This window comes from Ahaetulla prasina, chromosome 13 (assembly GCF_028640845.1).
Source record: "Ahaetulla prasina isolate Xishuangbanna chromosome 13, ASM2864084v1, whole genome shotgun sequence".
NCBI classification, from domain to species: domain Eukaryota; kingdom Metazoa; phylum Chordata; class Lepidosauria; order Squamata; family Colubridae; genus Ahaetulla; species Ahaetulla prasina.
The window spans coordinates 16,432,650-16,459,526 of record NC_080551.1 but is presented as its reverse complement, the minus strand read 5'-3'; the positions used below and the strand labels follow the sequence as shown (position 1 = coordinate 16,459,526).

Genomic DNA, 26,877 nt, shown 5'->3' with positions numbered 1-26,877 from the left:
GCAGCTATCAGCTTGGTTGGCTCCCAAAAAGAGATGGACCAGTTTATGGAAATCATGGACATCCATGGTTATTAGTGTTGGTGGCTGTGGGATTACCTCTGACGGCCATCTGTTGGATGCTAGCAGAGATGGTCAGACCCTGTGAGAATGGATTACATAGGTCTGATCCAAAAGTTCTTTTCAGGTTTTTATAATTGCCCCAGCCGTGCTTGCAGATAACATTCGATCAAGACTCGTTTTAGTCGTGATTTTTTTTTACTAAGCCAAAGTTAAGCCAGGTTTCATATCCTGCACTAAGCCATCATCTGCTTAATCAGACTTCATTGAGTAGTCTAGATTCCGCAATCCTAGGTTTCACACACCATGCTAAACCTACATCAAATTGTATTACAGTTTACTGAAACCCATTTCAACGTGAGTTCATGCATTACAAGAAGCCATGGTTTATTGAACCCTGATTTATCGAAGGAAAGCCATTTGATAGGAGTCATATAATATGCCAAGATGCAAGCAAAGAAATCATATTATAACCCAGCTGTGGGAACTCAGTAGGTTGCCACACAGGAAGATATTCTTTAAGAGGCCTTCCCAATTTCTCAAGCCTATGTATTATCCGGAATGTTTTGATAGACAAAGCAATAAACAGCAGAAGAACAAAATAGAATATATTTATATAAAGGAAAAGCAATTTTGGAAGAAAGCAGCCTCATTTCCAAGCTAATTAAATAACAAAATCATTTCATTCTGCAAAGTATTTTCTTCTTCTTCTTCCCATACGCCTGTAATTTGGGTGTTTTTGAAATCTCAGCCTCTTGTCACTCAAATCCCCATGCCTGAGAAAAATTGCAGACATCTGCTTAAAATATCCGTCTCTGTGTCATCAGAGATTCATAATCCAAACTCATGTAATGAACAGAGGCCCATATTTCAAACCAACTAGACAGTTTAACATTTTAATGCTTCCTTTCTCAATTCCAGTGGACATCGTCCGGCGCGCGGGCAAAGCCTGCGTATTGCAAATTGAAATGCTACAGATTAATTTTTAATACTGATTCATTAATTATCTTTAGCGGTTTACGTCGTGGCCCTGAGCGTGTGTCTAAGGGTGACGTACGTTATCCAGGACAATAATAAATCTACAAAGACCACATAATAAAAACAAAGCAGAAAAAAACCAGCATCCAGAAGAATGAGGGACAAACCCAGAGCTGTCCAAAGACAAAACTCATCCCAGATCAAATGCTTGAAAAAACAACAACAACAGATCTTTCATGCTTTCCAAAAAATGGTCACACAGGGTCAGGGCTAACTAAAAGCTTGGCTGATGTTATTCCAGACCATGAGAAAAATAAAAGAGAAAGCCCAGTTCCTGCCAGATGACATCACCAAATAGCATGTCCCAAAGTTTGATCTTTGATCCTACTGGATCAAAACTTTGATCCTGTTGGATGGGTTGATGTCATTGGAGGTAGATTGTCTTACAAGCAATGTGACCCTGAGCCATGAAGGGCTTTGTAGTTCCAAGAAAAAGACCTCGAATTGCACCCCGAAATACCCCGATACAGCTTGCAGACGATGTTATGTGGATGGACTTTGGTATATCAACATAAGGTATGTGTGCCCATGGAATTGCATTCACTGTTGTGTTCTGGATCAGTTGGTTGCCAAGGGGAGTCCCCTGTAAAGAGCACTGCAGTAATCCAAGCGCAAGGCGACTAGAGCATGAGTGACTATACGCAAGAGGCAATTGCTGAAGTTACCCCTTCAAGAACTAGGAAGTGCACAGTTAGGCTTCCATGTCTAAATAGAATAGAATAGGATTAGAGTTGGAAGGGACCTTGGGGGTCTTCTAGGCCCCTGCACAAGTATAACATTCCAGAGAAGTGGCTGTCCAGACTCATATATAAGGATTATATTATTTATTTATTTATTTATTTATTTTATCACATTTATGTACCGCCTTATCTCCCAGGGGACTCAGGGCGGTTCACAGGCAAGTAAAAAGCACATATAAATACAGACTAAAATAACAGTTAAAAAACTTATTCTACATGGCCGAATTATTAAAAGCAATATAAATAATAAAACCCATTTAAAACCAGTATAAATTTAAAATCTAATCCAGTCCTGCGCAGATGAATAAATGTGTTTTAAGCTCGCGACGGAAGGTTCTTATGAGTTATTATGAGTCTATCTTGTATGTATTGTATTCTTCTCTCTCTTTCTCCCTTTCTCCCTCCCAACTCTCTTTCTTCCTCCCTCCTCCCTCTCCAACTCTCTCCCTCTCCCCCTCCCCCACTTCCTCTCTCCCTCCTCCCTCCCACTCCCTCTCCAAATCTCTCCAACTCCCTCCCTCCCCCTCCCTTTCCCTATCTCTCCCTCTCCAACTCTCTCTTTCCCTCTCCAACTCTTTCCCTCTCCAATAGTCTCCCTCCATCCCTCTCCAACTCTCTCTCCTTCTCCCTCTCTCCCTCTCCCTCTCTATCTCTCTCTCTCTCTCTCTCTCTCACACACACACACAATGCCATTGTCTGTTTAATTTTTTTCAATTAGGTTGAGGATAAGTTAGTTCGATTTTTGTTCACCCAGTAGGAAAGTAATGTTCACTCAACTCTTTAAATACGTCCAAGTCCATCTGGTATGTACTTGGCTCAGCTTTCCCATTGCTTTGTCCATCTGTTTTAAATGTACTTCCAAAATGCCTCATGACTTTTCCCCTTATACACCCAGTCAACATCAGTTACCTTCAACCTGTCATTTTCCAGATATGTCTGGACAGGAATGCCGAGATACTATTGTTCCAAAATATGGAAAAGACATGATCACATTAAAGACAGTTGATGGGGGGGGGGAATTTGCATGAATTTGGCTCATGCCTTTCAAGATCTAGAATGTGATTCTAGATGGTTTTTTAAATTTTACTCCTATCCTGCCTTTATTATTATTTTATACATAATGCAAGCTGGCAAACATATCTAAAACAACTTCCTCCTCCCACTATATCTAGATGGGATGGTGTAGCGATGCCATAGTTCTTATGATTTACTTTTTTGAATATTGAGTGTGATTTCAGGCTGAGCCTTGTGTACTGCTGACACTATACTTCTTTTAAATATGATCTTTAAATCTTAACTATTAAAAAAACTCTTTTTTTCAGGAATACAAGAAAAAGACGGAAAAGCTTCCATCTGCAGCACATTTACTAGAATCTGGATGAGGATATGTGTGTGTGTGTGTGTGTGTATTTGTTTTGTTGTTAGTTGCGAAGTTGTGTCCGATCCATTGCGACCCCATGGACAATGTTCCTCCAGGCCTTCCTGTCCTCTACCATCCTCTGGAGTCCATTTAAGCTCACGCCGACTACTTCAGTGACTCCATCCAGCCACCTCGTTCTCTGCCATCCCCTTCTTATTTTGCCCTCAATTGTTCCCAGCATTAGGCTCTTCTCCAATGGGTCCTTCCTTCTTATTAGGTGGCCAAAGTATTTGAGTTTCCTCTTCAGGATCTGGCCTTCTAAAGAGCAGTCAGAGTTGATCTCCTCTAGGATTGACCAGGTTTGATCACCTTGCAATCCAAGGGACTTATAATAATAATAATAACAGAGTTGGAAGGGACCTTGGAGGTCTTCTACTCCAACCCTCTGCCCAGGCAGGAAACCCTACACCATTTCAGACAAATTGTTATCCAACATTTTCTTTAAAATTTCCAGTGTTGGAGCATTCACAACTTCTGCAGGCAAGTTGTTCCACTGATTAATTGTTCTAACTTGTCAGATAATTTCTCCTTAGTTCTAAGTTGCTTCTCTCCTTGATGAGTTTCCACCCATTGCTTCTTGTTCTACCCTCAGGGGCTTTGGAGAATAGTTTGACTTCCTCTTCTTTGCAGGAGTCTTCTTCAGCACCAGAGTTCAAAGGCCTCCATTCTTTGGCGTTCAGCCTTTCTTATAGTCCAACTTGTGTGTTACTTTTTTTAAAAAAGAAGAAATTGAACAAATCAGTAATATTCCATGAAATTTTACCAGGAAATATAGATAGGGTAAATAAGCATACCAATGTGCTATGAAACCATTGGCAATATCCATTTTGTTCTCCAAATTCATGGAGACCTAACTCTAACCCTAAGTGGGTTTGGCCCCCCCCTCCCCCAGTGGGATTTTCCCATGTATTTTACCAGGAAACATAGCTAGGGCCAGCACAGAACTTCCATGAACTCCAACAAGCAATCAGAAGTCATGAGGATTTCTTAAGTTCACAACACGGTTGCAACCATAGTTACAGCTGAGGAAATATGAGTATTATTTTTTTTTATTTACATTTATATCCCGCCCTTCTCCGAAGACTCAGGGCGGCTTACAGTTTATAAGGCAATAGTCTCATTCTATTTGTATATTTACAAAGTCAACTTATTGCCCCCCCAACAATCTGGGTCCTCATTTTACCTACCTTATAAAGGATGGAAGGCTGAGTCAACCTTGGGCCGGGCTTGAACCTGCAGTAATTGCAGGCTATTGTGTTCTAATAACAGGCTCCTTACAGCCTGAGCTATTCCGGCCCTTTTTTGTATTCTGGACCAAGCTAAATCCAAGAACATTAGAGAATTCCTAGAAGCGTGACACCCAGACAAATTAGCCATCTACAGAAACAGAGAGATAAAGCAGATTTACACACCATTCAAAGGAGGAAATAAAACAGCTAAGAAGAAACAAGAAGATCAGATCACATCTTCTCCAGTAGCCTACAGCATTAACTTTTTATTACCACTTTTGAATGGTTTTTCAATTTAATTTATCTGTCTATTGATGGATAATTTGTCTGGGTGGCCAAGATTCCAAGAATTCCCTTTTTGGGATTTGATTTTATCACAACGTAACTGACATCAGTTATACCATGATAAAGTCAAACCCAAAAAAATGTACGCAAATCTTCAAGAATAAGAATATTGCAATCTGGAGTGATCTGAATTAGAGTTCTTGATCAACTAATAGGTTCTCCATGTTTCCTAGTTCAAAGCACTATGTGGGGAAATGATATGCCAACTTAATAAAATTAAAATAATTGGAAAATTATTATCACTATAAGGGAGGAAACAGGTACTATTAAGAAAGTAGAGGGAAGGGAAGAATTATACAATTACAGAAGAGTTAATCCCATCTCAATACTGCAGGAGTCAAAAAGTGGGCTGTGAAAATATCTACAGACCTCTCACATCCTGGACATTAATTGTTTTACTGAACACCAAAACAGCTAGACACAAGGACATGCATTTTAACAATGTCTGCTCTTCAACATAAAAACAACTTTAAAAAAACACAAGCAGTTAACATTTAAAGGTCAGGGTTAAAAAAGGCTCTTCTAATAGGCATTGTTTTGGAAATTCAGTCCATCATGGACTGGGAATTTTTTTGTTTGTTTGTTTTAAAGTGTTTATTTAAAAGGTATTGTAACATTCCCAGTCTCTAGACATAATTTCAATTGTGCGATGATGAAAAATATTGATTCCAGACAGAGTTACCTGGTAAGGAGAACACTGAAGCCTAAAAGCTGTTCTGAGAGTAAAACTTAATCCAGGTAGTTCACGATTTACGACAGTTCGTTTAGTGACCGTTCAAAGTTAGGATGGCATTGAAAAAAGGGACTTATGACCATTGTTTTACAACCGTTGGCTCCATACAGGTAGTCCTCAGTCTAGGGTCACGATTGAGCCCCAGATTTCTGTTACTAAGTGAGACATTTGTTGCAGCATCCTGAAAGGTCACATGACTAAAATTCAGATGCTTGGCAACTGACTCATATTTATGACGGTGGCATTGGCCCCGGGCCATGCGATTCCCTTTGGCAACCTTCTGACAAGCGAAGTCAGCCGAGAAGCCAAATTCACTTAGCAACTGCAGGGATTCACTTAACAAACATGGCAAGAGAGGTCGTAAAAAATGAGCCAATGCTCACTGAACAAATGTCTCACTTAGTAACAGAAATCTGGGGCTCAATCGTGACCCTAGACTGAGGACTACCTGTATGGAGCCAAGACTTCCAAGGATTTATCCTCAGATTGTTGTTAGCATTTTTACTGTGTTTGGCGTCCAGTCCTAGGACATGAGGGGGTCTTTGAGGCGCTCCGAGCTTAGTTACTTTCTTGTGGACGTTTCATCACCCAAACTAGGTAACATCATCCGTGCTAGTAAGGAGTGGGATTTGCTTTTTTTTTTAAATTATTTGAATTTATATCCCGCCCTTCTCTGAAGACTCAGGGCGGCTTACAATGTGTTAAGCAATAGTCTTCATCCATTTGTATATTATATACAAAGTCAACTTTTATTGCCCCCAACAATCTGGGTCCTCATTTTACCTACCTTATAAAGGATGGAAGGCTGAGTCTGGTGGGTTTGGGCGTGGTGGGACTTGAACTTGCAATAATTGCAAGCAGCTGTGTTAATAACAGACTGCTTAGTCTGTTGAGCCACCAGAGAGCCTTTCAGTTTATATTCTGGTGGTTTACCCAATCAGTGTTTGGGGCTGCAATCTTAGAAGCTCTTTGATTAGGCTGATTACTGTTACCTTGTTTGGCTACTCCTTGGCTGAGGAATTGTCGACTTCTTGACTGTAGATCCGATGTTCATCTTGGGAGTTCATCCACGCTCATCTGGATAGGTTGACTGCTGGTGAAGAACCGTTTTGTTGCTGTAGTTCCCTTTTTGCCTTCTTGTCTCTTTTGCACAGTATGTAGATGTTGTTCATGTCTAGTTGTTTCTCTTGCCTACATTTAGGCAAGAGAAACAAAATGCACCAGATGCAAAATATGTGGTACCTTGCTCAGTAGTAGTCACTGTGAGAGGGATCTTGGAGCCGTAGTGGACAGTCATTTAAATATGAGCCAGTTGTGTGCAGCAGCTGCCAGAATGGTGGCACGATGGTCGCCACGATGTAAATAAGATGTCGAAACTCTAGAAAGAGTGCAGAGAAGAACAGCAAAGATGATTAGGGGACTGGAGGCTAAAACGAGGGTAAATATGAAGACCGGTTGCAGGAACTGGGTATGTCTTCTTTAATGAAAAGAAGGACTAGGGGAGACATGATAGCAGTCTTCCAATATCTCAGAGGCTGCCACAAAGAAGAGGGAGTCAAGCTATTCTCTAAAGCACCTGAAGGCAGGACAAGAAGCAATGGGTGGAAACTAATGTGTTGTAAATGTTGTACCTTGATGAACGTATCTTTTCTTTTATGTACACTGAGAGCATCTGCACCAAGACAAATTCCTTGTGTGTCCAATCACACTTGGCCAATAAAATTCTATTCTATTCTATTCTATTCTAATCAAGGAGAGAAGCAACTTAGAACTAAGGAGGAATTTCCTGACAGTTAGAACAATTAATCAGTGGAACCACTTGCCTCCAGAAGTTGTGAATGCTCCAACACTGCAAGTTTTTAAGAAGATTTGTCTGAACTGGTGTAGGGTTTCCTTCCTAAGCAGGGGGTTGGACTAGAAGACCTCCAAGGTCCCGTCCAACTCTGTTATTCTATGTGTCAAGCCTTCCCTGAATGCACTGGCTCATAAACTTACTGCTGCCCCCCCCCCGTTTTTTTATTACACTTTTCAGAAGTCTTTTCAGAAGCACCCCAGGACCAGTGCCAAAGACTCAGCTGTAGCTTAGAGCTGCTCCTGCCAGTCAGCCCGCCTTCTCAGAGGGCATTGCTGTCCTTTCTCTAATTTTAAGGGGAGTTGCCATAGGAGAAACTCCAGTTAAAAAAAGTTACAGGCAAAATTCCTGCAACTTTTAGGAAGCTGACTTGCTCAGCGGGCTGAGGGAATTAACTCCTCCGTGGCCTAAAACAGAAACCTTGCTTTCATCTCTCCCCGCTGGAACTGAGACTTAACCCGTCAAACTTAAAAGGGAAAGAAAGCAAAAAAAACAACTAAACGCCACACCCGCCCCTGGTTCAGACTCCACCCGAATGAGACGCTCGCGCGAGAAGCCTGCTTTTTATACTGCGCTGAAGCCCCGCCCACCGATCCGCCCCGCCCACCCACGGCCTCGGGGCCGGCCCTCCAGGAGGCGGGGCCAAGCGGGACCGGAAGTCCGGGAAGGAACGGGCGGAAAGGAGGCGGGGCCCGGCATTGGATTGAAGGCGAGGGGGCATCTCTTCCCTTTGCCTCGCTTTGTGGGTAATAAGCTGCAATGATGATAATATTATTAATAATAATAATAATAATTGCTTATTTTAAAGCATGGGGTGGGGCTTTAAAAACGGCCTTCCGGGCGTTCACTGGAGTCCCCTTTTGTTTTGTTTTTTCCCCCTGGATTGTTTTGATTTTTTGCGCCAAGGAGCTAGTCCTCTGGATCTTGCAAGGATTCTGCAGCTGCCCCCCCCCCTTCCCTCCCTCCCCCCAGGAGCGTTTGGAGGGGGAGAAGGGCAGGGTGGAAGCGGGATCTGGATCAGCTCAGGCTGGCTTTCTTTTTCCCCTCCCTCTGATCCTACTATCCACCCCCACCCACATACGGGTGACTCGTTGTGTCATTGTGTGATGATGACAACCCCGTTGTGTAATTTCTGGATCTACAGCAGTAGCTCCGGGTCTTGGGGGAGGGGGGGAAGCAAAAGACAGGAAGGCAACCGCCTGCTGCCTTATCTCTTCCTTTGCAGTTGTTTTAAAGAGCCCGGTTGCCTCTGATGATGGCAGAAATTGCAATGATTTTAGACTAGAATAGAGCTGGAAGGGACCTTGGAGGTCTTCTAGTCCAGTCCCTTGCTCAAGCAGGAGAATCTATACCACTTCAGACAAGTGACTGTCCAGCCTCTTCTTAAAAGCCTCCAGTGATGGAGCACCCACAGTTTCTGGTGGCAAGCCGTTCCACCGGTTAATTGTCCTCACCATTAAGAAATTTCTCCTTAGTTCTGGGTTGCTTCTCTCTGTTTAGTTTCCATCCATTGTTTCTTGCCCTGCCCTCTGGGGCTATGGAGAACAATTTAGAATAGAATAGAATAACGGAGTTGGAAGGGACCTTGGAGGTCTTCTAGTCCAACCCCCTGCTTAGGCAGGAAATATAAATATAAATATCCCTAAGGTTTAGTAGCCGTCAAAGCTTTTCCCAGAATTATACTTGTAACAGGAATTTTTTTTTATGGCTAGAGACCCCGTAAGTTGTATATGAGTGTGAGTGTTGGGTGCATGCCTTCAAGTCTGCTTTTGACTATTCCCTGCCGTTTCGTGACAAAGTGTTTTGGTTTTTTTTGGAAATTGGTTTACCCTTGCTTTCTTTCTAGGGCTGAGTGGGAGTGACTGGCCCAAAGTCACCCAGCTGGCTTCGTCCCCAAGGCAGGAGGACTGCCAAGTCACGTTCTTCTGATCTCTAGCCTAACTACTATCCCTAGATCAATGCATCCTTTTAAAATAGAAAATGCTGGATATTTGCAATGAGAGGGGGAGGATGGCTTGACTTCCTGCTCTCTTTGTGAGCGACTGTAAATATTTCCCCTGCCCTTCTGAATTTTGGTCCTGATCAGATTTACTTAGAAATGAAGGGGCTTCCAGTAAACTCATCCCCAAGGCACCAGACCTCAAGAAATTTCTCCATGGCTATAGTTGAAGGGGAAATGGAGTATTTTGTGTGGGCTCAGAAGCTGCGTTTCTTTGAGCCCGAGTATTCTATTCCATTTCTTCTCTGCTTTTATTCAAACTTTTTTTCCCCCTTCGGGTTGACTGTTACTTTCAATGCCTTTTGTTGGACAGCTATGACAATTTGATAATTTACTTTCTGCAATGTCTTTTAAAGATTGTCTTGATACCTCCTTGAGACAATGTGTCTGAAGATGATGTACAAGGGTAGTTAAACAATATTGTACTGTTTGATCTGCTCTTTTTTGAAACAAAATAGTGTGTTTCATTAGTTACTCTTTCAGAGTAATTACCCTGTTTCCCCAAAAATAAGACCCAATTGGAAAATAAGCCCCAGCATGATTTTTCAGGATGCTCGTAATATAAGCCCTAACCAAAAAAATAAGCCCCAGTTAAGATGGTCAACAGACAGAAGCATTTAGTACTGTATTTACCCCAAAATAAGCCCTAATTGGAAAACAAGCCATAATGCATCTTTTGGAGGAAAAATTAATATAAGACCCAGTCTTATTTTGGGAGAAACACAGTACATGTTTTATGGGCTCACAGTCCTTAAAGGACAGCTGTCACTTAATATAGAAAAGAGAAGCTTTGTTATGTTGAATTGGTTTTGTAGGGCCAGATTGTCGACAATATCAAATTTAACATTTACACAGGTGTTTTGTTTTCAGGAAATAACAGATGGTGGGATTTTATACATATATATATATATATATATATTTTCAGAAATTCCAGAATGGCTTCTACCACTGAGATTGTTCAGAATTATCAAAGTATGTTTGCTCATCGATACACTACAGAGGATAAGGAATACCAAAAATACCTGCAGTGTTCTGCCAATCCACCTCCTATAGTTGAAGACTGGATGAACAGGTCTGTCTGTTAACATTCTCCTTATCTTAAAATTTTGTTGGATGACTGTGGGGAGTCATAATTATGCAGAGCCCCAAACCAAGATAACAGAATGCAGAACAAGCCATAAAGCCTAAATATAGCTCGCTCCACAGCAGTTAAGGTCCATTTATCCTAAATGTCTGTGTTTGTATGTTTCAGGATTAAAAATATTTGTTTTTGTGGATATCATCCTGAAATAGCTTTATAGATCAACATGTAAATCCTTTCTACATTTTCCCTGATAAAAATGTGATTATGTCTTGTTACCTATGTTAATGGTTTACAGATGCAGTATGATGAGAATTTATAAAAGTTTATCTGCCCGTGTTACTCTGTTTGTTCAAGTGCGTAAAGGCAAGAGACCAAATATTATGTCTAAGATTAGAAAGACAATTTACAGTAATTGAATTGGCTGCAGCAGAGTATTTGCTATATTCTGATCTGTATAATTGGTATAATAACAACTTGATTTATTTATAGTACCTCTAATATGTTTACCACAATGGCTATTGCTTTCCTGTCCCTGTTTATACATTTCAGTTACTTTTTAAAAAAAAATCATTTTAATTGTAAGCTGCTCTCCAAATGCTGTCTTTTTAAGAAAACAGGGTTTCCATACAGGAAAATTGAAAAAACCTTTATATAAATGGTAATGTTAATAAAACTGTAAACAGCTGTAGATGTTTATGGATGCCTGATGGCTTATTTATCCATGGTTTTTGAATAAACTAATATAATTTAGCTTTGCAAACAGATTAATGGTTTAAGATTGAGGTAGATAAGTTCAATATATGGGTACAACCAGACAAGTAACTTTAGGCCTATCAGTCTAGTGGTTGAGGCACCAGGTTAGAAAGCAAGAGGCTTTGAGTTCTAGTCCTGCCTTAGGCATGCAAAGCCAGCTAGGTGACTTTGAACCAAGTCCCCCCTTCTCTCTCCCTCTCGCTCTCTCAGCCCAACAAACCTCACAGGGTTGTTGTTTTGGGAAAAATAGGAGGAGGAAAGTGTGTTGGATAGGTTTGCCGACTTCTTTGTAAAAAAATAAAGGTGCGATATAAATGAATACATGAATAAGCAAACATGCAATAAATATATCTGCATGAATACCAACCAAAATGTACCAATAAAGGAGAATATTTGTAGCTCAGGGTTGAAATGTGGGGTCCTTGGTAATCTCTGAGCTTGGTAGTTTTCTTGTAGACGTTTCATTACCCAACTAGGTAACATCATTAGTGCTAGTAAGGAGTGCAGTTTGCTGTCAGTTTCTATTCTGGTGTCTTGACTGCTGGTCCATCCCCACCCACATAGATAGGCAATATACCAGAATAGAAACTGACAGCAAACTATCATCGTGTCCCCCTCCCCCTCCGACGACCGGGTCAAGGAAGTCCGTATCAAACGTGGCAACGAAGCCTCTGCAGCTTGCCAAATTCCTTCGAGGTTTATCAGGGCAGGCAGGAGTCCAAGGTGTGACTTCAGCGATAGGGTCCGATATCAGCAAACTAGATAAGACTTTGCTTGACTCAAGGTTGGAATGCCAAAAGCAGGTCCTTTATATAGGCTGTGGGGTGTGGCTCCATGACTCAGCATTTATCCAGGCCTGCCCCTCCCTTCCTTCTGCTGGCGTCTCCTCTCAGATCTCCGGAAGCGAGGATCCTCCCACTTTGAATTCTGGATCTTCAGCTGGATCTGCTGTCAGTAATTCCAGCACGTGGCTGGCTTCCTGCTCACATGCTGTAGGAGTGAAGTTTATCGGGCTTGTCTGTTCACTCCTGACATCCTCTCTGGGCATGGGGCCAGGGCCGGGGCTGGAGGCATGACAGGCCATTCATTTTCATTATCAAACTCGGGTGGAGACGGGAGGGGTCCGGCTGAGGAGAGGAGGGAGGACGAGGCACAACACAAACAGTACTCCTTACGAGCACTGATGATACTACCCAGTTTGGGTAATGAAATTGTTGTGACCCACCAGCGGCCAGCAGAGTTGGCTGCAGAGTCAGACAAGGAGGAGGTTGGGGAGGAACATGGGCTGGGGAAAGCTCAGATGAGGGCTCTGCGTCGGAGGCAGAAAGGGAGATAGACAGCAGCGAGGCAGAGGAACAGCTGGCACCCGTTCCCAGTGTGCGCATGCGCAGAGCTGCCAGAAGACAAGAAAAACTCAGAAAGCAGGGTCGACTCAGGAGTAAAGCCACACCTTGGAGATGATAGGAAACAAAAGAAGAGCGAACGGGAAGGGGGCTTTTGCAGGAAACAATTCTTTAGTTCGGTAGTTTCAAGAGTGGAAAGTTTTGTTCGTGACTCTTAAGAGACTCTGTGCCAAGTTTTGCCTTACTCTGCGTTTGGAAACAAATTACATGGCAGTTTGCCAAGCGAGATAAGGTGTATGGAGAAATATTCCTTTGAAAAACTGTTTGGCCAAACCTTGCTGACTGTGAATGAAAGTAATTCACCGTCACGTAAATAAAAGAGGTTTTGCCAGGACCAATTCCTGCTTCCTTCCTTTTCTAAGGGGGAGCCAAGGTCAGAACAGAAATGTCTACAAGAAAACAAGCGAGCTCCGAGAGCTCAAGGAGCCCTCAGCCAAAAATGTATTTGAGGTGTATTAGCTTACCTTGGAAATTTATCCTGAGGATGAGTTTACAAGATTGCAAAAAAAAAAAAAAAAAAGCTAAAAACAGCCGAATGATCAAACCACGCTTTAGAAATAACCTAGAGATTAGAATAGAATTTTTTTTTTTATTGGCCAAGTGTGATTGGACACACAAGGAATTTGTCTTGGTGCATATGCTCTCAGTGTACATAAAAGAAAAGATACGTTCATCAAGGTACAACATTTACAACACAATTGATGGTCAATATATCAATATAAATCATAAGGATTGCCAGCAACAAAGTTACAGTCATACAGTCATAAGTGGAAAGAGATTGGTGATGGGAACGATGAGAAGATTAATAGTAGTGCAGATTCAGTAAATAGTTTGACAGTGTTGATGGAATTATTTGTTTAGCAGAGTGATGGCCTTCGGGAAAAAACTGTTCTTGTGTCTAGTTGTTCTGGTGTGCAGTGCTCTATAACGTCGTTTTGAGGGTAGGGGTTGAAACAGTTTATGTCCAGGATGCGAAGGATCTGCAAATATTTTCACGGCCCTCTTCTTGATTCGTGCAGTATACAGGTCCTCAATGGAAGGCAGGTTGGTAGCCATTGTTTTTTCTGCAGTTCTAATTATCCTCTGAAGTCTGTGTTTTTCTTGTTGGGTTGCAACCCTGTTGGTCACAAACTGGGATAGTAACCTTATTCTCTAGGAAAATCTTTCTATAGCAGTTGCATAAATAGCCTGCCCACAATTGGTGAAATCCTTTCACATTGTTGAAAGCTGCAGAAGAGTAAATGTCAAACGTGTCACCGACTCCCTGTGACTCGAAGCACAGAAATACATTTTAGACTGTGTGGGTGTTTGGGGTTGTTGTTGTTTTTTTCCTTCCTATCCCAGTTCTACTTCGAATCAATCAGGCTTTCAGGAGACCGAAACCCTGCGACTACTTGCCAAGCCTGCTTTACCTCAGCCAGAACAAAACTGTACACTGTATATTGGCTGTAAGAAAAGCAGATAAAATACTCGGAAGATTGATAGGGTGAATAACATGGCTGGAGAGCTTAATCCAGCCTGATGGATCAGAGATGGTACAGTTTTTAATTCTGTGTGATTTTAGAAGTTATCCAGCTTCAAAAATGAGCAGTTTTTCCGCCAGGTCTGAGAGAGCCATTTTCCTCAGCTCTATACAGATAGTCCTCTACTTACAAGAGTTAGCTTGGAGACCGTTCAGAGTTACAACGGGACTGAAAAAGGTGATTTACGACCACTTATGTCAGCCTCCACTCCAATCCTCACACCCTTCTGTACTCTTTATATTCAGTAGTTAGATTGCAATGGGGTTTTTATGTGTAATGTAAATAGCTCATGGATTCAGTTTAAGTAGAGAGGGCCCTTTAAGAGTGTTGTCTGACATGAGATAAAGGGGAGGGGAGATTGATAGTTTGAATTCAACAGGAATGTTAGAGCACGGACTTTCAACGGACATTGCATTCCTGAGATGATTTACAGCCAGAGACCTGCGGAAGAAGATTACCACGGGGGCCAAGAACGAGCTGGCATTGGACCAGACCTGCTGACCTCTTGGGGGGAGGAGGGACTAAACGATGGGATATGGAATGTTAGCCGTATTTTGTCTCAGATCCAACTTTATACTGCTGCAGTCATGATGTATTTAGTAAAAGTACTTTTCTTTATTTGCAAATGAAGTCAAGGTGTCTTCTTTCCTAAATATAATCGGAGGCAGCCTGACAACTTATGACAGCTGCAGCATCCCCCACGGTCACATGATGTACATTCGGATGCTTGACAGCTGACTCGCATTTATGACGGTTGCTGTCTCTCTTTGGGGGGGGGTCACGTGATCCCCTTTTGCGACCTTTTGACAAAGAAAGTCCACGGGGAAACCAGATTCACTTAACAACCGTGTTACTAATTTTAACAACCGCAGTGATTCCCTTAACAGATGTGGCAAGAAAAGTTGCAAAACGGGGCAAAAGCTCACTTAACAAATGTCTCACTTACCGTGTTTCCCTGAAAATAAGACCCTGCTTTATATTTTTTTGAACCCTGAAATAAGTGCTTGGCCTTATTTTTGGTGAGGTCTTATTATTTGGGGGCGCGTGGAGCAAGACGGGGCTCCTCTTGCCGTCTTACCTGATTTCCAGCTCTGTCTCCCTAGCCGTAACCAGAGGAAATGCCAGGGACCGGCTGCGCATGCGTTTAAATATTTTCAGGGAGGGCTTATTTTCAGGGAAACACGGTAGCAACATAAATTTTGGACTCCTTCATTTATTTTATTTATTTATTTATTTATTTTATTTGATTTTTATACCGCCCTTCTCCCGAAGGACTCAGGGCGGTGTACAGGCAAGATAAAACCAGCAATACAAATATACAAGTTAAAATATCATTTAAAAAACTTATTTAAAATTAGCCTGAAATTAAATTACCATAAACTAAAAACCACGTTTAAAATTAATAAAATTTCCCATTAAAATCCAATTTAGGCCAGCCCGAATAAAGAGATGTGTCTTTAGTTCATGACGGAATGTCCAAGGTCAGGTATTTGACGTAGACCTGGGGGAAGCTCGTTCCAGAGTGTGGGAGCCCCCACAGAGAAGGCCCTTCCCCTGGGGGCCGCCAGCCGACATTGTTTGGCGGACGGCACCCTGAGAAGTCCCTCTCTATGGGAGCGTACGGGTCGGTGGGAGGCATGTGGTAACAGCAGGCGGTCCCGTAAGTACCCAGGTCCTAAGCCATGGAGCGCTTTAAAGGTCGTAACCAACACCTTAAAGTGCACTCGGAAGGCCACAGGCAGCCAGTGCAGTCTGCGCAGGAGCGGTGTTACATGGGAGCTACGAGTAGCTCCCTCTATCACCCGCGCAGCTGCATTCTGGACTAACTGGAGCCTCCGAGTGCACTTCAAGGGAGCCCCATGTGAGAGCATTACAGTAATCCAAGCGAGAGGTAACGAGCGCATGAGTGACTGTGCATAAGGCATCTCGATCAAGGAAGGGGCGCAACTGCCGAACCAGGCGAACCTGGTGGAAGGCCCTCCTGGAGACGGCCGTCAGATGATCTTCAAACGACAGCCGATCATCCAGGAGGACACCTAAGTTGCGCACCCTATCCTTTGGGGCCAATAATTCGCCTCCAACAGCCAGCTGCGGCTGCAGCTGACTGAATCGGGATGCCGGCATCCACAGCCACTCCGTCTTGGAGGGATTAAGCTTGAGCCTGTTTCTCCCCATCCAGACCCGTGACGGCTTCCAAACACCGGGACAGCACTTCAACAAATTCATTGGGGTGGCCCGGGGTGGAAAAGTACAGCTGGGTATCATCAGCGTACTGCTGGTATCTCACCCCGAAACCACTGATGATCTCACCCAGCGGCTTCATGTAGATGTTGAACAGCAGGCGAGAGAATCGACCCTGAGGGACCCCACAAGTGAGGCCCCTCGCGGTGACCTCTGCCCCCTGTCAACACCGTCTGCGACCGGTCGGAGAGATAGGAGGAGAACCACCGATATCGGTGCCTCCCACTCCCAATCCCCCAACCGGTGCAGCAGGATACCATGGTCGATGGTATCGAACGCCGCTGAGAGGTCTAATAGGACCAGGGCAGAGGAATAACCCTGTCCCTAGCCCTCCAGAGATCATCTACCAATGCGACCAAAGCTGTCTCCGTGCTGTATCCGGGTCGGAAGCCGGACTGGAACGGGTCTAGATAGACGTCTTCATCCAGGTATTGGGGTAGCTGTCGCGCCACGGCACTCTCTACAACCTTCGCAACAAAGCGAAGGTTGGAGACTGGACGATAATTACCTAAAATAGCTGGGTCCAGGGAGGGCTTCTTAAGGAGGGGTCTCACCACCGCCTCTTTCAAGGCGGCAGGGAAAACCCCTTCCAACAAAGAAGCGTTGATAATCCTCTGGAGCCAGCCTCGTGTCACCGCCTGAGTGGCCAGTACCAGCCAGGAAGGACACGGGTCCAGTAAACATGTCGTGCCGTGCAGCCTCCCCAACAACCTGTCGACGTCCTCGGGAGCCACAGGGTCAAACTCATCCCAAATGGGCTCAACAAGACGTGCCTCCTCTCCCTCGCTTGGATCATCCCATTCATGGTTCTATGTCCGTATGTCGAGGGCTAACTGAATGCATATTTATTGATTGTGTTTATGTCCCCTTCTTCCATAAAAATACCCCTGTCAGGGTTCCAACAGTTAAATCATGAGTCTCAAGCCAAGCTTCAAAAGAAATCCAGTTATTTATTAGGAGCTTTAAGTAGACATGTTCCCAAGTGAAGTCAGCTCTGACCCTTCGTAATTTACACTCCAATTATGACCCTGTTTCCCCCCCTCCCCCCCAGGGTGTGTCATCAATCACATTCACCAATGGAGCAATTTCCCCGGGTTGTAGAGTCACTCTCCTCAGCTGCTGTAGGTAACCCTGGGATACAGCCTTGAGTGAGATAAGCATGGAATGTGTATCTGTCTTTGGCTGCTGTGCCATTTTGCCGGTTTCCCATCCCCCACTGGCCTATGGCAACTCGAGAGCAGGCCAGGGATGCCCCCTTATTTCAAAGGACATCTTGCAAACCCAGTTTGTCGGTAACTTTAATGTCTTAACTTTTACGGACGTTTCATGAGATCCTTTTTGAACTTTCAGAGACCCGAGTGTGCCGTCTGTGTCGGAGATCCTCCAGAATTACGAAAATAAGTTTGCCCATCGATTTACTTCCCAAGATGAGGAGTATCAGAAGTATGTTCAACGTCCCGCTGATCCGCCACCCTTAGTAGAAGACTGGCGAAATAGATCGGGCGATAACCAGCGATACAGAGATCGGTATTACAGCTGCTTTTTTTCTTTTTTTTTTAAAAAAAGTTTTTATTATATGGGTGGGAAAAAATGTAGACACTGTACAGGTGGTCCTCGACTTGAGACCACAATTGAGCCCAAGACTTTTGTTGCTCAGTGAGACGTCCGTTAAGTGAGTTCCCCCCCCCTCATTTTACGACCTTCCTTGACACCGTTGTTAAGTGGATCACTGCGCTTGTCAAATTAGTAAACAATGAGTGTTAAATGAGTCGGGATTTCCCATTGACTTTTGCTTGTCAGAAGATTGCGAAGGGGGACTCCCGGGACACGGCAACCGTCATAAATGTGAGTTGGTCTGAATTTGGATCACGTGGGGATGCTGTAATGGTTGTGTGAGGAACGTTGACAAGTCCCTTTTTTCAGTGATCTTGCCACTCCGAATGGTCACTAAATGAACTGTTGAAAGTCAGGGACCCCAGTTTGCAATGTCGGTCCTTTTGGCTGTTTCAAGAAGATTCCACATCTCTGATTCAGGCCACCCTGAAGGTCGCAGAGCGTGAAAACCCAGATGACTGCAAAGGAAGGCAATCTTTCCATTTCCCCCGACACACACCATCCATCTCTCCCAGGGGTGAAATCCAATTTTTTTTACTGCCAGTTCTGTGGGCGTAGCTTGGTGGGCGTGGCAGGGGAAAGGATACTGCAAAATCTCCATTCCCACCCCACTCCTGGGGGAAGGATACTGCAAAATCCCCATTCCCACCCCACTCCTGGGGGAAGGATGTTGCAAAATCCCCAATTCCACCCCACTCCTGGGGGAAGGTTATTGCAAAATCCCCATTCCCACTCCACTCCTGGGGGAAGGATATTGCAAAATCTCCATTCCCACTCCACTCCAGTGGGAAGGATATTGCAAAATCCCCATTCCCACCCCATTCCAGTTGGAAGGATATTGCAAAATCTCCATTCCCTCCCCACTCTGAGGCCAGCCAGAGTTGGTGTTTGCCTGTTCTCCGAACTGCTTGAAATTTCCGCTACCGGTTCTCCAGAACCTGTCAGAACCTGCTGGATTTCACCCCTGATCCCACCCACCCCCTTCCCAACTAATCTCAACTGTCAGTACCCGTCCTTCCATCTCCCCCACCATCCAGTAGAACTGATGAAGCTTCCTGGATGGGGAAATAAAATGTCATTGTCTTCTTCCTAAAAAAAACTCAGTCCAGTTGGCTTTCCTCCCCCCCCCAAAACCGCCCCCCACCTTTGAGACTTGAAACCTTTCTTTAACTGACATTGCCTGCAGCGTCACAACTGATGCAAAGCGAGGAGCTTTTCAGGCTAAGAGCAATGAACTGAAACTTTTGAAAACATGGCACCCAATTGTTTACTGGTGGTGAAGTAGGATGTTTTTTGGCAGAGACAAGAATTCCAGTCAAATAGCCAAATAGCTGACCTGCCAAATAGCTTGGCATGGTTATTTACCAAAAAAAAGAGAGAGAGAGAGAGAGAGAATTGTGCTGAGCAACAGAGTATTTTTTTTTCCTGATAGTCAAAAAAACAGCACCTATACTCATTTTTAAATAATCGTGTTTATCTTTTTTAGACTAGAATAGAGATGGAAGGGACCTTGGAGGTCTTCTAGTCCAGCCCCCTGCTCAAGCAGGAGAACCTATACAATCTCAGACAAGTGACTGTCCAGTTTCTTCTTAAAAACCTCCAGTAATGGAGCACCCACAACTTCTGGTAGCAAGCTGTTCCACCGGTTAATTGTCCTAACTGTTAGCAAGTTTCTCCTTAATTCCAGGTTGTTTCTCTCTTTGATCAGTTTCCAACTATTGTTTCTTGTCCTTGTGACCTAGGCCCAAATAGTTATTACAGACACAATCAGTCCTAAACAAACATATTTTATTAGAACAGCCGAGAATTACTTCATTCTCAGCTTAGTCCAAATTAATTTCAAAACAAGCCATTCAGAAAAAGTCCTTTGGCCTTATCACAAACCTTTATCTTCTTTGGCACCCTGCCAAAGGCCTTTCTTGGCAAAGCCCCACAAAGTTCAGAAACGAGACACTGACTAAAAACAGATTTAGCAATGTTGCTTTCCTACAAAGAGTCCAAGAGCTGTTGCTGGTCTTTTAAGCCTTATGGGAGGGGCCAATCATCTCCTGGCCTTACTCCCAAGTCATCCTTTTTGCTTTAGCTGCTCTTGCCTTCTGGCAACTCTTCGCATGCGTCCACTAGGAACAGGCTCCTCCTGTTACTCTGCTCTCTGCTGTCCACCTCTGGAGGCTCTGTAGTCTGCACATCACTTCCAGATGGCCCTGGCCCCATCTCTGCCTCTGACACAGAACCCTCATCCGGGCCTTCCCCAGGACTGGCCTATTGTCCTCCCCAGCCTCCTCACCTTCCGACTCCACTGCCAGCTCCGCAGGCTGCTGGTAGACCATAACAGTCCTGCCCTCTGGTACTTTGGAGAATAATATGACGTCCCTTTCTTTGTGGCAGTCCCTCAAATACTAAAAGACTGTTATCAGGTCACCTCTAATTCTTCTTTTCTTTAGACTAGCCAGACCCAAAATCTGCAGCTGTTCTTCAAATGGTTTAGTCTCCGGGCCTTTGATTGTCTGAGTTGCTCTTCTCTGAACTTTTTCCAAAGTCTCAACATCTTTTTTTGTGGTATGGTCACCAATAGTGATCTTCATTATTTGTGATTCTTGGTAACTGCTAAATATGCACTTTTCTGCTCCTTCCCCCCCAGGGCACTTAAAATGTTACCCCTCGCAGACATCTTTGGATCCTATTCCTCCTGGCTTTAGATTCTGCCTCTGCCATTAGCTTGAACTTAAAATTGGCGGTTGGCATTTGCAAAACAGTAGAAAACGCTGGGTTTTAGACTGCCTGCTGTGATGCTCATACAGAATCTCAGGGTGTTAGGGAAAGTGGACTGTAGCGAGACCAGGCAAAAAAACAAAAACCTAGGACAAGCAGGGAGAGACAAACACAGAAAGGGCAATATATCCTTGGCAAGTGATCCGTGTTCTACATCTTAGAATAGCTGAAGCAGAAATAGGGCACTAAGTTAAAGGAGCTGTGGAGGCGCAGTGGTTAGAATGACTCTGCTCACTGCCAGCAGTTTGATCCTGACCGGCTCAAGGTTGACTCCACCTTACATCCTTCCAAGGTCAGTAAAATGAGGACACAGATTGTTGGGGGCAATAGGCTGACTCTGTAAACCACTTAGAGAGGGCTGTAGAGCACTGTGAAGCAGTATATAAGTGCTATTGCTAAGGAAGGAAGGAAGGAAGGAAGGAAGGAAGGAAGGAAAGGCTGGGAAGTGGTTCAACAGGCTAATGCAGCCTGTTATTAACACACAGCTGCCTGCAATTACAATTACTGCAGGCTTGAGTCCCACCAGGCCCAAGGTTGACTCAGCCTTCCATCCTTTATAAGGTAGGTAAAATGAGGACCCAGATTGTTGGGGGGGCAATAAGTTGACTTTGTATATAAATATACAAATAGGATGAGACTATTGCCTTACACAATGTAAGCCGCCCTGAGTCTTCGGAGAAGGGCGGGGTATAAATTCAAATTAAAAAAAAAAGGAAGGAAGGGCCATGGTGGTACAGTGGTTACAATGCAGCATTGCAGGCTAACTCTGCCGACTGCCAGCAGTTCGATCCTGAATGGCTCAAGGTTGATTCAGCCTTCCATCTTTCCAAGGTGGGTAAAATGAGGATCCAGATTGTTGGGGGCAATATGCTGACTCTGTCAACCATTTAGAGGGGGCTGTAAAGCGGTATATAAATCTTAAGTGCTATTGCTATTACTATTGCTACGGAAATAGTTTAGATTGATATGAAGAAGTTAGATGTTGGCTTCTTTCTCCATGGGAGTGTAGATGATGTCAGCCAAGAAGTGACATGTAGTCTTCAGAACAACTTGTTTCTTGGCTTTGTCTCTCTAGAACAGGGGCGGGCAAGGCGTGGCCCTTCAGAGGTTCATCAGTGTTTTATATCATTTTTGTCTGTTAGCGAGCCTAGCTTTTCTTGTGAAGAGAGCCGAGATGTTGAGAAGACCTGACAAGTTGGGATCTGCCAGTATTAATGCACCAGCCCCTCCCAGCAACTCCTCCAGAGCTTGTTTGAATTTTAACTGCCTTTTCTGCCTATCTTCAGATGGCAAGAACGTAGAATAATAGAGATGGAAGGGACCTTTGGAGGTCTTCTAGCCCAATCCTCTGCCCAGGAAAGGAGATCCTAAAGCCGTGATGGTGAACCTATGGCACGTGTGCCACAGGTGGCGCGTGTAGCCATATCAGTGGGCACGTGAGCTCAGTTCCGGCGGGCATGCACGCGCTGGTCAGCTGATTTTCGGGCCTTCTGAGCCCACCAGAAGTAGGGAAACAGGCTGTTTCCTGCCTCCAGAGGGCCTGGGTGGTGGTGGGGAAGGCCTGTTTTTCTCTCTCACCTGGCTCCAGAGCCTCTCTATGAGTCTGGGGAGGGCAAAAACTGCCTTTCCCACCCCTCCGGAGGCCAGAAACAGCCCGTTTACCAACTTCCGGTTGGACAGGAAGTGATGTTTTTTGCTGTCCCCAGCCTCCAGAGCCTCTAGGAGTCTCAAGGCTGGGGACAGCAAAAAAGCCACTTCCTGTCCAACCAGAAGTTGGTAAACAGGCCATTTCTGGCCTCCGGAGGGCCTCTGGGGGGATGGGAAAGGCAGTTTTCGCCCTCCCCAGACTCATAGAGAGGCTCTGGAGCCAGGTGAGAGAGAAAAATGGGCCTACCAAGCCATTGCGTGCCAGGAGTGGGGGTGGGGGTCACGCGCGCATGCGCAGGAGTGGGTCACAAAGAATTACGGGTGTGGGCACGTGCGTGTGCAGCCACCACCTCCGTTCCCCCTCCTGGCACGTGATGGCAAAAAGGTTAGCCATCACTATCCTATAGCATTCCAGTCTCGTCTCTTCTTGAGAACTTCCAGTGTTGGGAGAATTCACAGCTTCTGGAGATAAGTTGTTGCACTGATTAATTGCTCTGACTGTCAGGAAACTTCTCCTTTGTTCAAGCTTGCAATCTCTCTTGAATGATATTCCACGCGTTACTTCTTGCCCTACCCCCTCAGGTGCTTTGCAGAATCAGTGGATTCCCTCTTCTTTGTGACAGCCCTTCAAGTTCTGGAAGACTGCTATCGTATCACCCCCTAGCCCTTCTCTTTGTTAGATTGGAACATACCTAGTTCCCTCAATCATTCATCATATGTTTTAGCCTCCAGACTCCTTATCAAAACCAGGAAAAAGAAGTTGAGTTTTGTCCTATCACTGCTTGGGCTAATTCCCCTTTTTCTTTACTGTCTCCTTTCTTTGTTAACTGAAGTCTACTCTGGGTGGGGAGGACTAAGTAAAGATAAAGGTTTCCCTCGCACATGACTCAATGCCAAAGGCGCACGGAACGCTGTTACCTTCCCATCGAAGGTAGTCCCTATTTTTCTACTTGCCTTTTTTACCTGCTTTCGAACTGCTAGGTTGGCAGAAGCTGGGACAAGTCACGGGAGCTCACCCCATTACGCGGCGCTAGGGATTCGAACCGCTGAACTGCCGAGTTTTCGATTGACAAGCTCAGCATCTTAGCCACTGAGCCACCGTGTCCCTAGTGAGGAGGACTAGAAACCCCCCCGCCCCACCTCAATTCCAGTCGGGAGAAATAAGAATGATAGTGGAACTACCCAGAGCGACAGCTGATTAAATTAGTTGATGGGGGAAAGAAGTGGCTCAGTCCAAATTCTAAATTCATCGCTCTCCAAAGATTTCCTAAATCAGGGGTCTCCAACCTTGGCAACTTTAAGACTTGTGGACTTCAACTCCCAGGGTTCCTCAGCCAGATTTGCTGTCTGGGGGATTCTGGGTGTTGAAGTCTACCAGGCTTAAAGTTGCCAAGGTTGGAGACCCCTGTCCTAAACGACAGAAACCCAACATCTTCACGTTGCGGAGAACGCAAATATGTAACAAATTAATCCTCCATTTACATAGACTAAGCCCATTTCGCTCAGCATGACTGTAATATAGCTAGTCCTCGACAACAGTTCATTTAGTGACCTTTCAATGTGTACAATGTGATTTACTACCGTTTTTCACGTTTCTTAATGGCCGTTGCAGCATCCCCTCCCCGGTCGTGTGATCAAAATTACTTGGCAACCGGTTCATACTTATGATGGTCACAGTGTCCTGGGGTCCCAGGATCCCCTTTTGCGATCTTCCGACAAGCAAAATCAGTGGCGAACCCGGCTTCATTTAACAACCGTGTCACCGGCTTAACAACTGCAGCGATTCACTTAACAGATGTGGCAAGAAAGGTCGTAAAAGAAGGGGGCAAAACTCACCTAACCAATGTTCCACTTAGCAACATCAACATCGGGCTCAATTATCTGTAAGTCAAGTTCCACCTGTCGTATTTTTTTTCCTTCTTCGAAATGGATGCGCTGTGCCGGGATAGATAACGGAGATGATGTAACTGTGAGCATAAATCTTGTGTCTTTGTGTGCCGCATTTCCCCTTTTTCACAGATTCAGGGACAGACGGCAATTCCGAAACAGGGGACACCGATACGACCACTCAGGAGGCTACAGATCCGAGCAGTGGCACGACAAAGGCTACGGCACGAACTATCAGCAGCACCAACACGGGCAGCCGTCCTATCAACAACATGGCTGGCCGCAGCGCAGCTACGGGTCGTATTTCCAGGAGCCGCGGTACGGCCGCTACTAGCACGCCAGCCTGCCTTGGCATTTCGGCGTAAGCGAGAGCAGCCGCTGGGGTTCCCTTCGTTTTGTTGTATTTCAAACGTTCATTCATCGCGTAGAAATCTTTTGTGTGTTTATATGCAAATACGTTTAAGCCCAGAAGTCAAGAGAGGGTCGTGACGCTGGAGGGGAGCAGCTAAGCGGCGGGTTTGTCACTCCGCTGGTTTTGATCTTGACGTCTAATTTGCGAAGAAGGAAACAGGAGCCGTCGGGAGAATCCGACTTTGGCCTAGGGGAGCTGATCTTCTCCGAGTCTTGACTCATGCAGTTTTGTTACCAGTGACGAACGCCGTGATGGATATCGGTAATACGTCATGATGGGGGAGGGGGTGGAGGGAAAATACTTGGTTGCATTTGTGGGTTTTATTTTGTTTACGCTCCGGCTTGTTCCTGTGTTTATCTGTGTAAGGCGATTACCCTTCCAAGTTTTAATTTGCAAGCGATTAAGCTAAAATGTCACATAAACAGGGAGATGACTGTAAAACGTGCTGCATTTCGAAGGGTTTCTGTTTGGTTTTTTTGCATTAAAGCTAAAATTCGTTATAATTAAACGGCGTCCCGTTTTATCTGTGCTCCAATTTCAGCAAAGTGGGCGGTGGAATAATACATGGAATAAGACGCAACGAAGGGCTGGATTATTTATTTATTTTTATTCGACATAGAACCTTCTGTTCTGATCAGCGGAATTCTCGAAGCAACTACAAAAACAAGCAAAACAAATGCCGCAGCTAGTATAGGCAGACCTCAACTTACAACAGTCCGTTTAGCGACCCGTTCACATTACAACGGCACTGAAAAAAGTGACTTGTTGCCGTTTTTCACACTTAACGACCGTTGGAGCATCCCCATGGTCACCTGATCAATATTCAGACACTTGTCAATCGACTCATCTTTATGATGGTTGCAATGGCCTGGGGTCACGCGATCAACTTTAGCAAACTTCCGACAAGCAAATATCAATGGAGGGACCAGATTCACTTAACAACTGTATTACTAACTTAACAGTTGCAGTGATTCACTTAACAGCGGCCAAGGACAGTGCCATTTACTCTCCCAACGCTAACGAAATCACAACGTGTCTCAGTGGATAAGGGTAGCCCGTCTTGTTTAATGGATCAACTTCATAATACACTTTTGAAGCTCAACATCAATTTACATACTTTAAGGGTTAGCCCTAAGAGGGATGTGTTGGTTAAAACGCTGAGCTTGTCGATCGAAAGGTCGGCAGTTCAGCGGTTCGAATCCCTAGTCGTGTAATGGAGTGAGCTCCCGTTACTTGTCCCAGCTTCTGCCAATCTAGCAGTTCGAAAGCACGTAAAAAAGGCAAGTAGAAAAATAGGGACCGCCTTTGGTGGGAAGGTAACAGCGTTCGGTGCGCCTTTGGCATTTAGTCATGCCGGCCATATGACCACAGAGACGTCTTCGGACAGCGCTGGCTCTTCACCTTTGAAACGGAGATGAGCACCACCTCCTAGAGTCGGGAACGACTAGCACATAGGTACAAGGGGAACCTTTACTTAGGGTTAGCCCGTCTTGACCCAACATGCTAATTCAGAGTTAACTGAACCCTGGGTTGGTGAAATAAGCAAACTGCCCAACTCCATGAACACATTCAAGTATAAAGTCATCCTACTGATTGAGCTTGTCTGACACACTGAGCCTTTATGGTATGCAAACGTATCCTTTTTTAAAAATTATAACATTTTATTAGGTCATAGAATAAAATACAAAAAAAGATAAAAGCAAATAGGACACAGGAGGGGAAGGAGAAAAGAAAAAAAAATGTGCTGACTTCCGACTCCCTCTATTGCAGAATAAAGCATTAACATGGAACGTCAATTTTTTATTTTTTCATAATAATATAAACCAGTCATTTCTATAACAACAAATCAATCTAATCTGGAAAACCCAAAATCAAAGTTTCAATTTTTTTCCCCCACCTCAAGCACAAAGTCCAGAAACGGTTGCAAATGTGCCCTTGAAACCTTACAAGCTTACAAAATGTTTGATGTCTTATTAAGCTGTAGTTTACTCTACTGTTGTTACTGAATAAACCACAATGAACCGCATGCAATATGCTAAACCATGAGCTGCGGCTTATTAACCACACTGTTCTTGTTTCTCATCAAGCCACGAACAAAAGGAGAACATTTTGTTTCCCTGTGTGTCTT

The 26,877-nt window shown here is 44.4% G+C and overlaps 1 protein-coding gene and 1 long non-coding RNA gene across 4 annotated transcripts; one reads left to right on the top strand and one right to left on the bottom strand.

The window, feature by feature from the left end:
- Positions 1-2,411: 2,411 nt before the first annotated feature.
- On the bottom strand, positions 2,412-7,932 carry LOC131184721 (uncharacterized). The gene is made up of 3 exons (XR_009152026.1): positions 7,194-7,932; positions 6,555-6,940; positions 2,412-3,963 (listed from the first exon to the last, which is right to left on the bottom strand). It is a non-coding gene; the product is annotated as an uncharacterized LOC131184721 (long non-coding RNA).
- Positions 7,933-8,057: 125 nt separating this feature from the next.
- RAMAC (RNA guanine-7 methyltransferase activating subunit) lies at positions 8,058-25,257 on the top strand. 3 transcript variants are annotated; one of them, XM_058156504.1, is made up of 4 exons: positions 8,058-8,160; positions 10,339-10,485; positions 17,768-17,944; positions 24,470-25,257. In XM_058156504.1, the coding sequence occupies exons 2-4, from the start codon at positions 10,349-10,351 to the stop codon at positions 24,669-24,671; spliced, it is 516 nt and encodes a 171-aa protein (XP_058012487.1). In that variant the 5' UTR covers positions 8,058-8,160; positions 10,339-10,348; the 3' UTR covers positions 24,672-25,257. The 3 variants fall into 3 exon arrangements, with proteins under 3 accessions (XP_058012487.1, XP_058012486.1, XP_058012488.1); XM_058156503.1 differs by having other exon boundaries at positions 8,062-8,160; positions 10,284-10,485; XM_058156505.1 differs by having other exon boundaries at positions 8,139-8,156.
- The last annotated feature ends 1,620 nt before the right edge of the window (positions 25,258-26,877 follow it).

Excerpts from the sequence above, each read along its gene's own strand:
- RAMAC (XM_058156504.1), top strand. The coding sequence starts at position 10,349 with ATGGCTTCTACCACTGAGATTGTTCAGAATTATCAAAGTATGTTTGCT. Across the intron at positions 10,486-17,767 it reads GTTGAAGACTGGATGAACAG|AGACCCGAGTGTGCCGTCTG; the intron begins GTCTGTCTGTTA and ends TTGAACTTTCAG. Across the intron at positions 17,945-24,469 it reads AACCAGCGATACAGAGATCG|ATTCAGGGACAGACGGCAAT; the intron begins GTATTACAGCTG and ends CCTTTTTCACAG.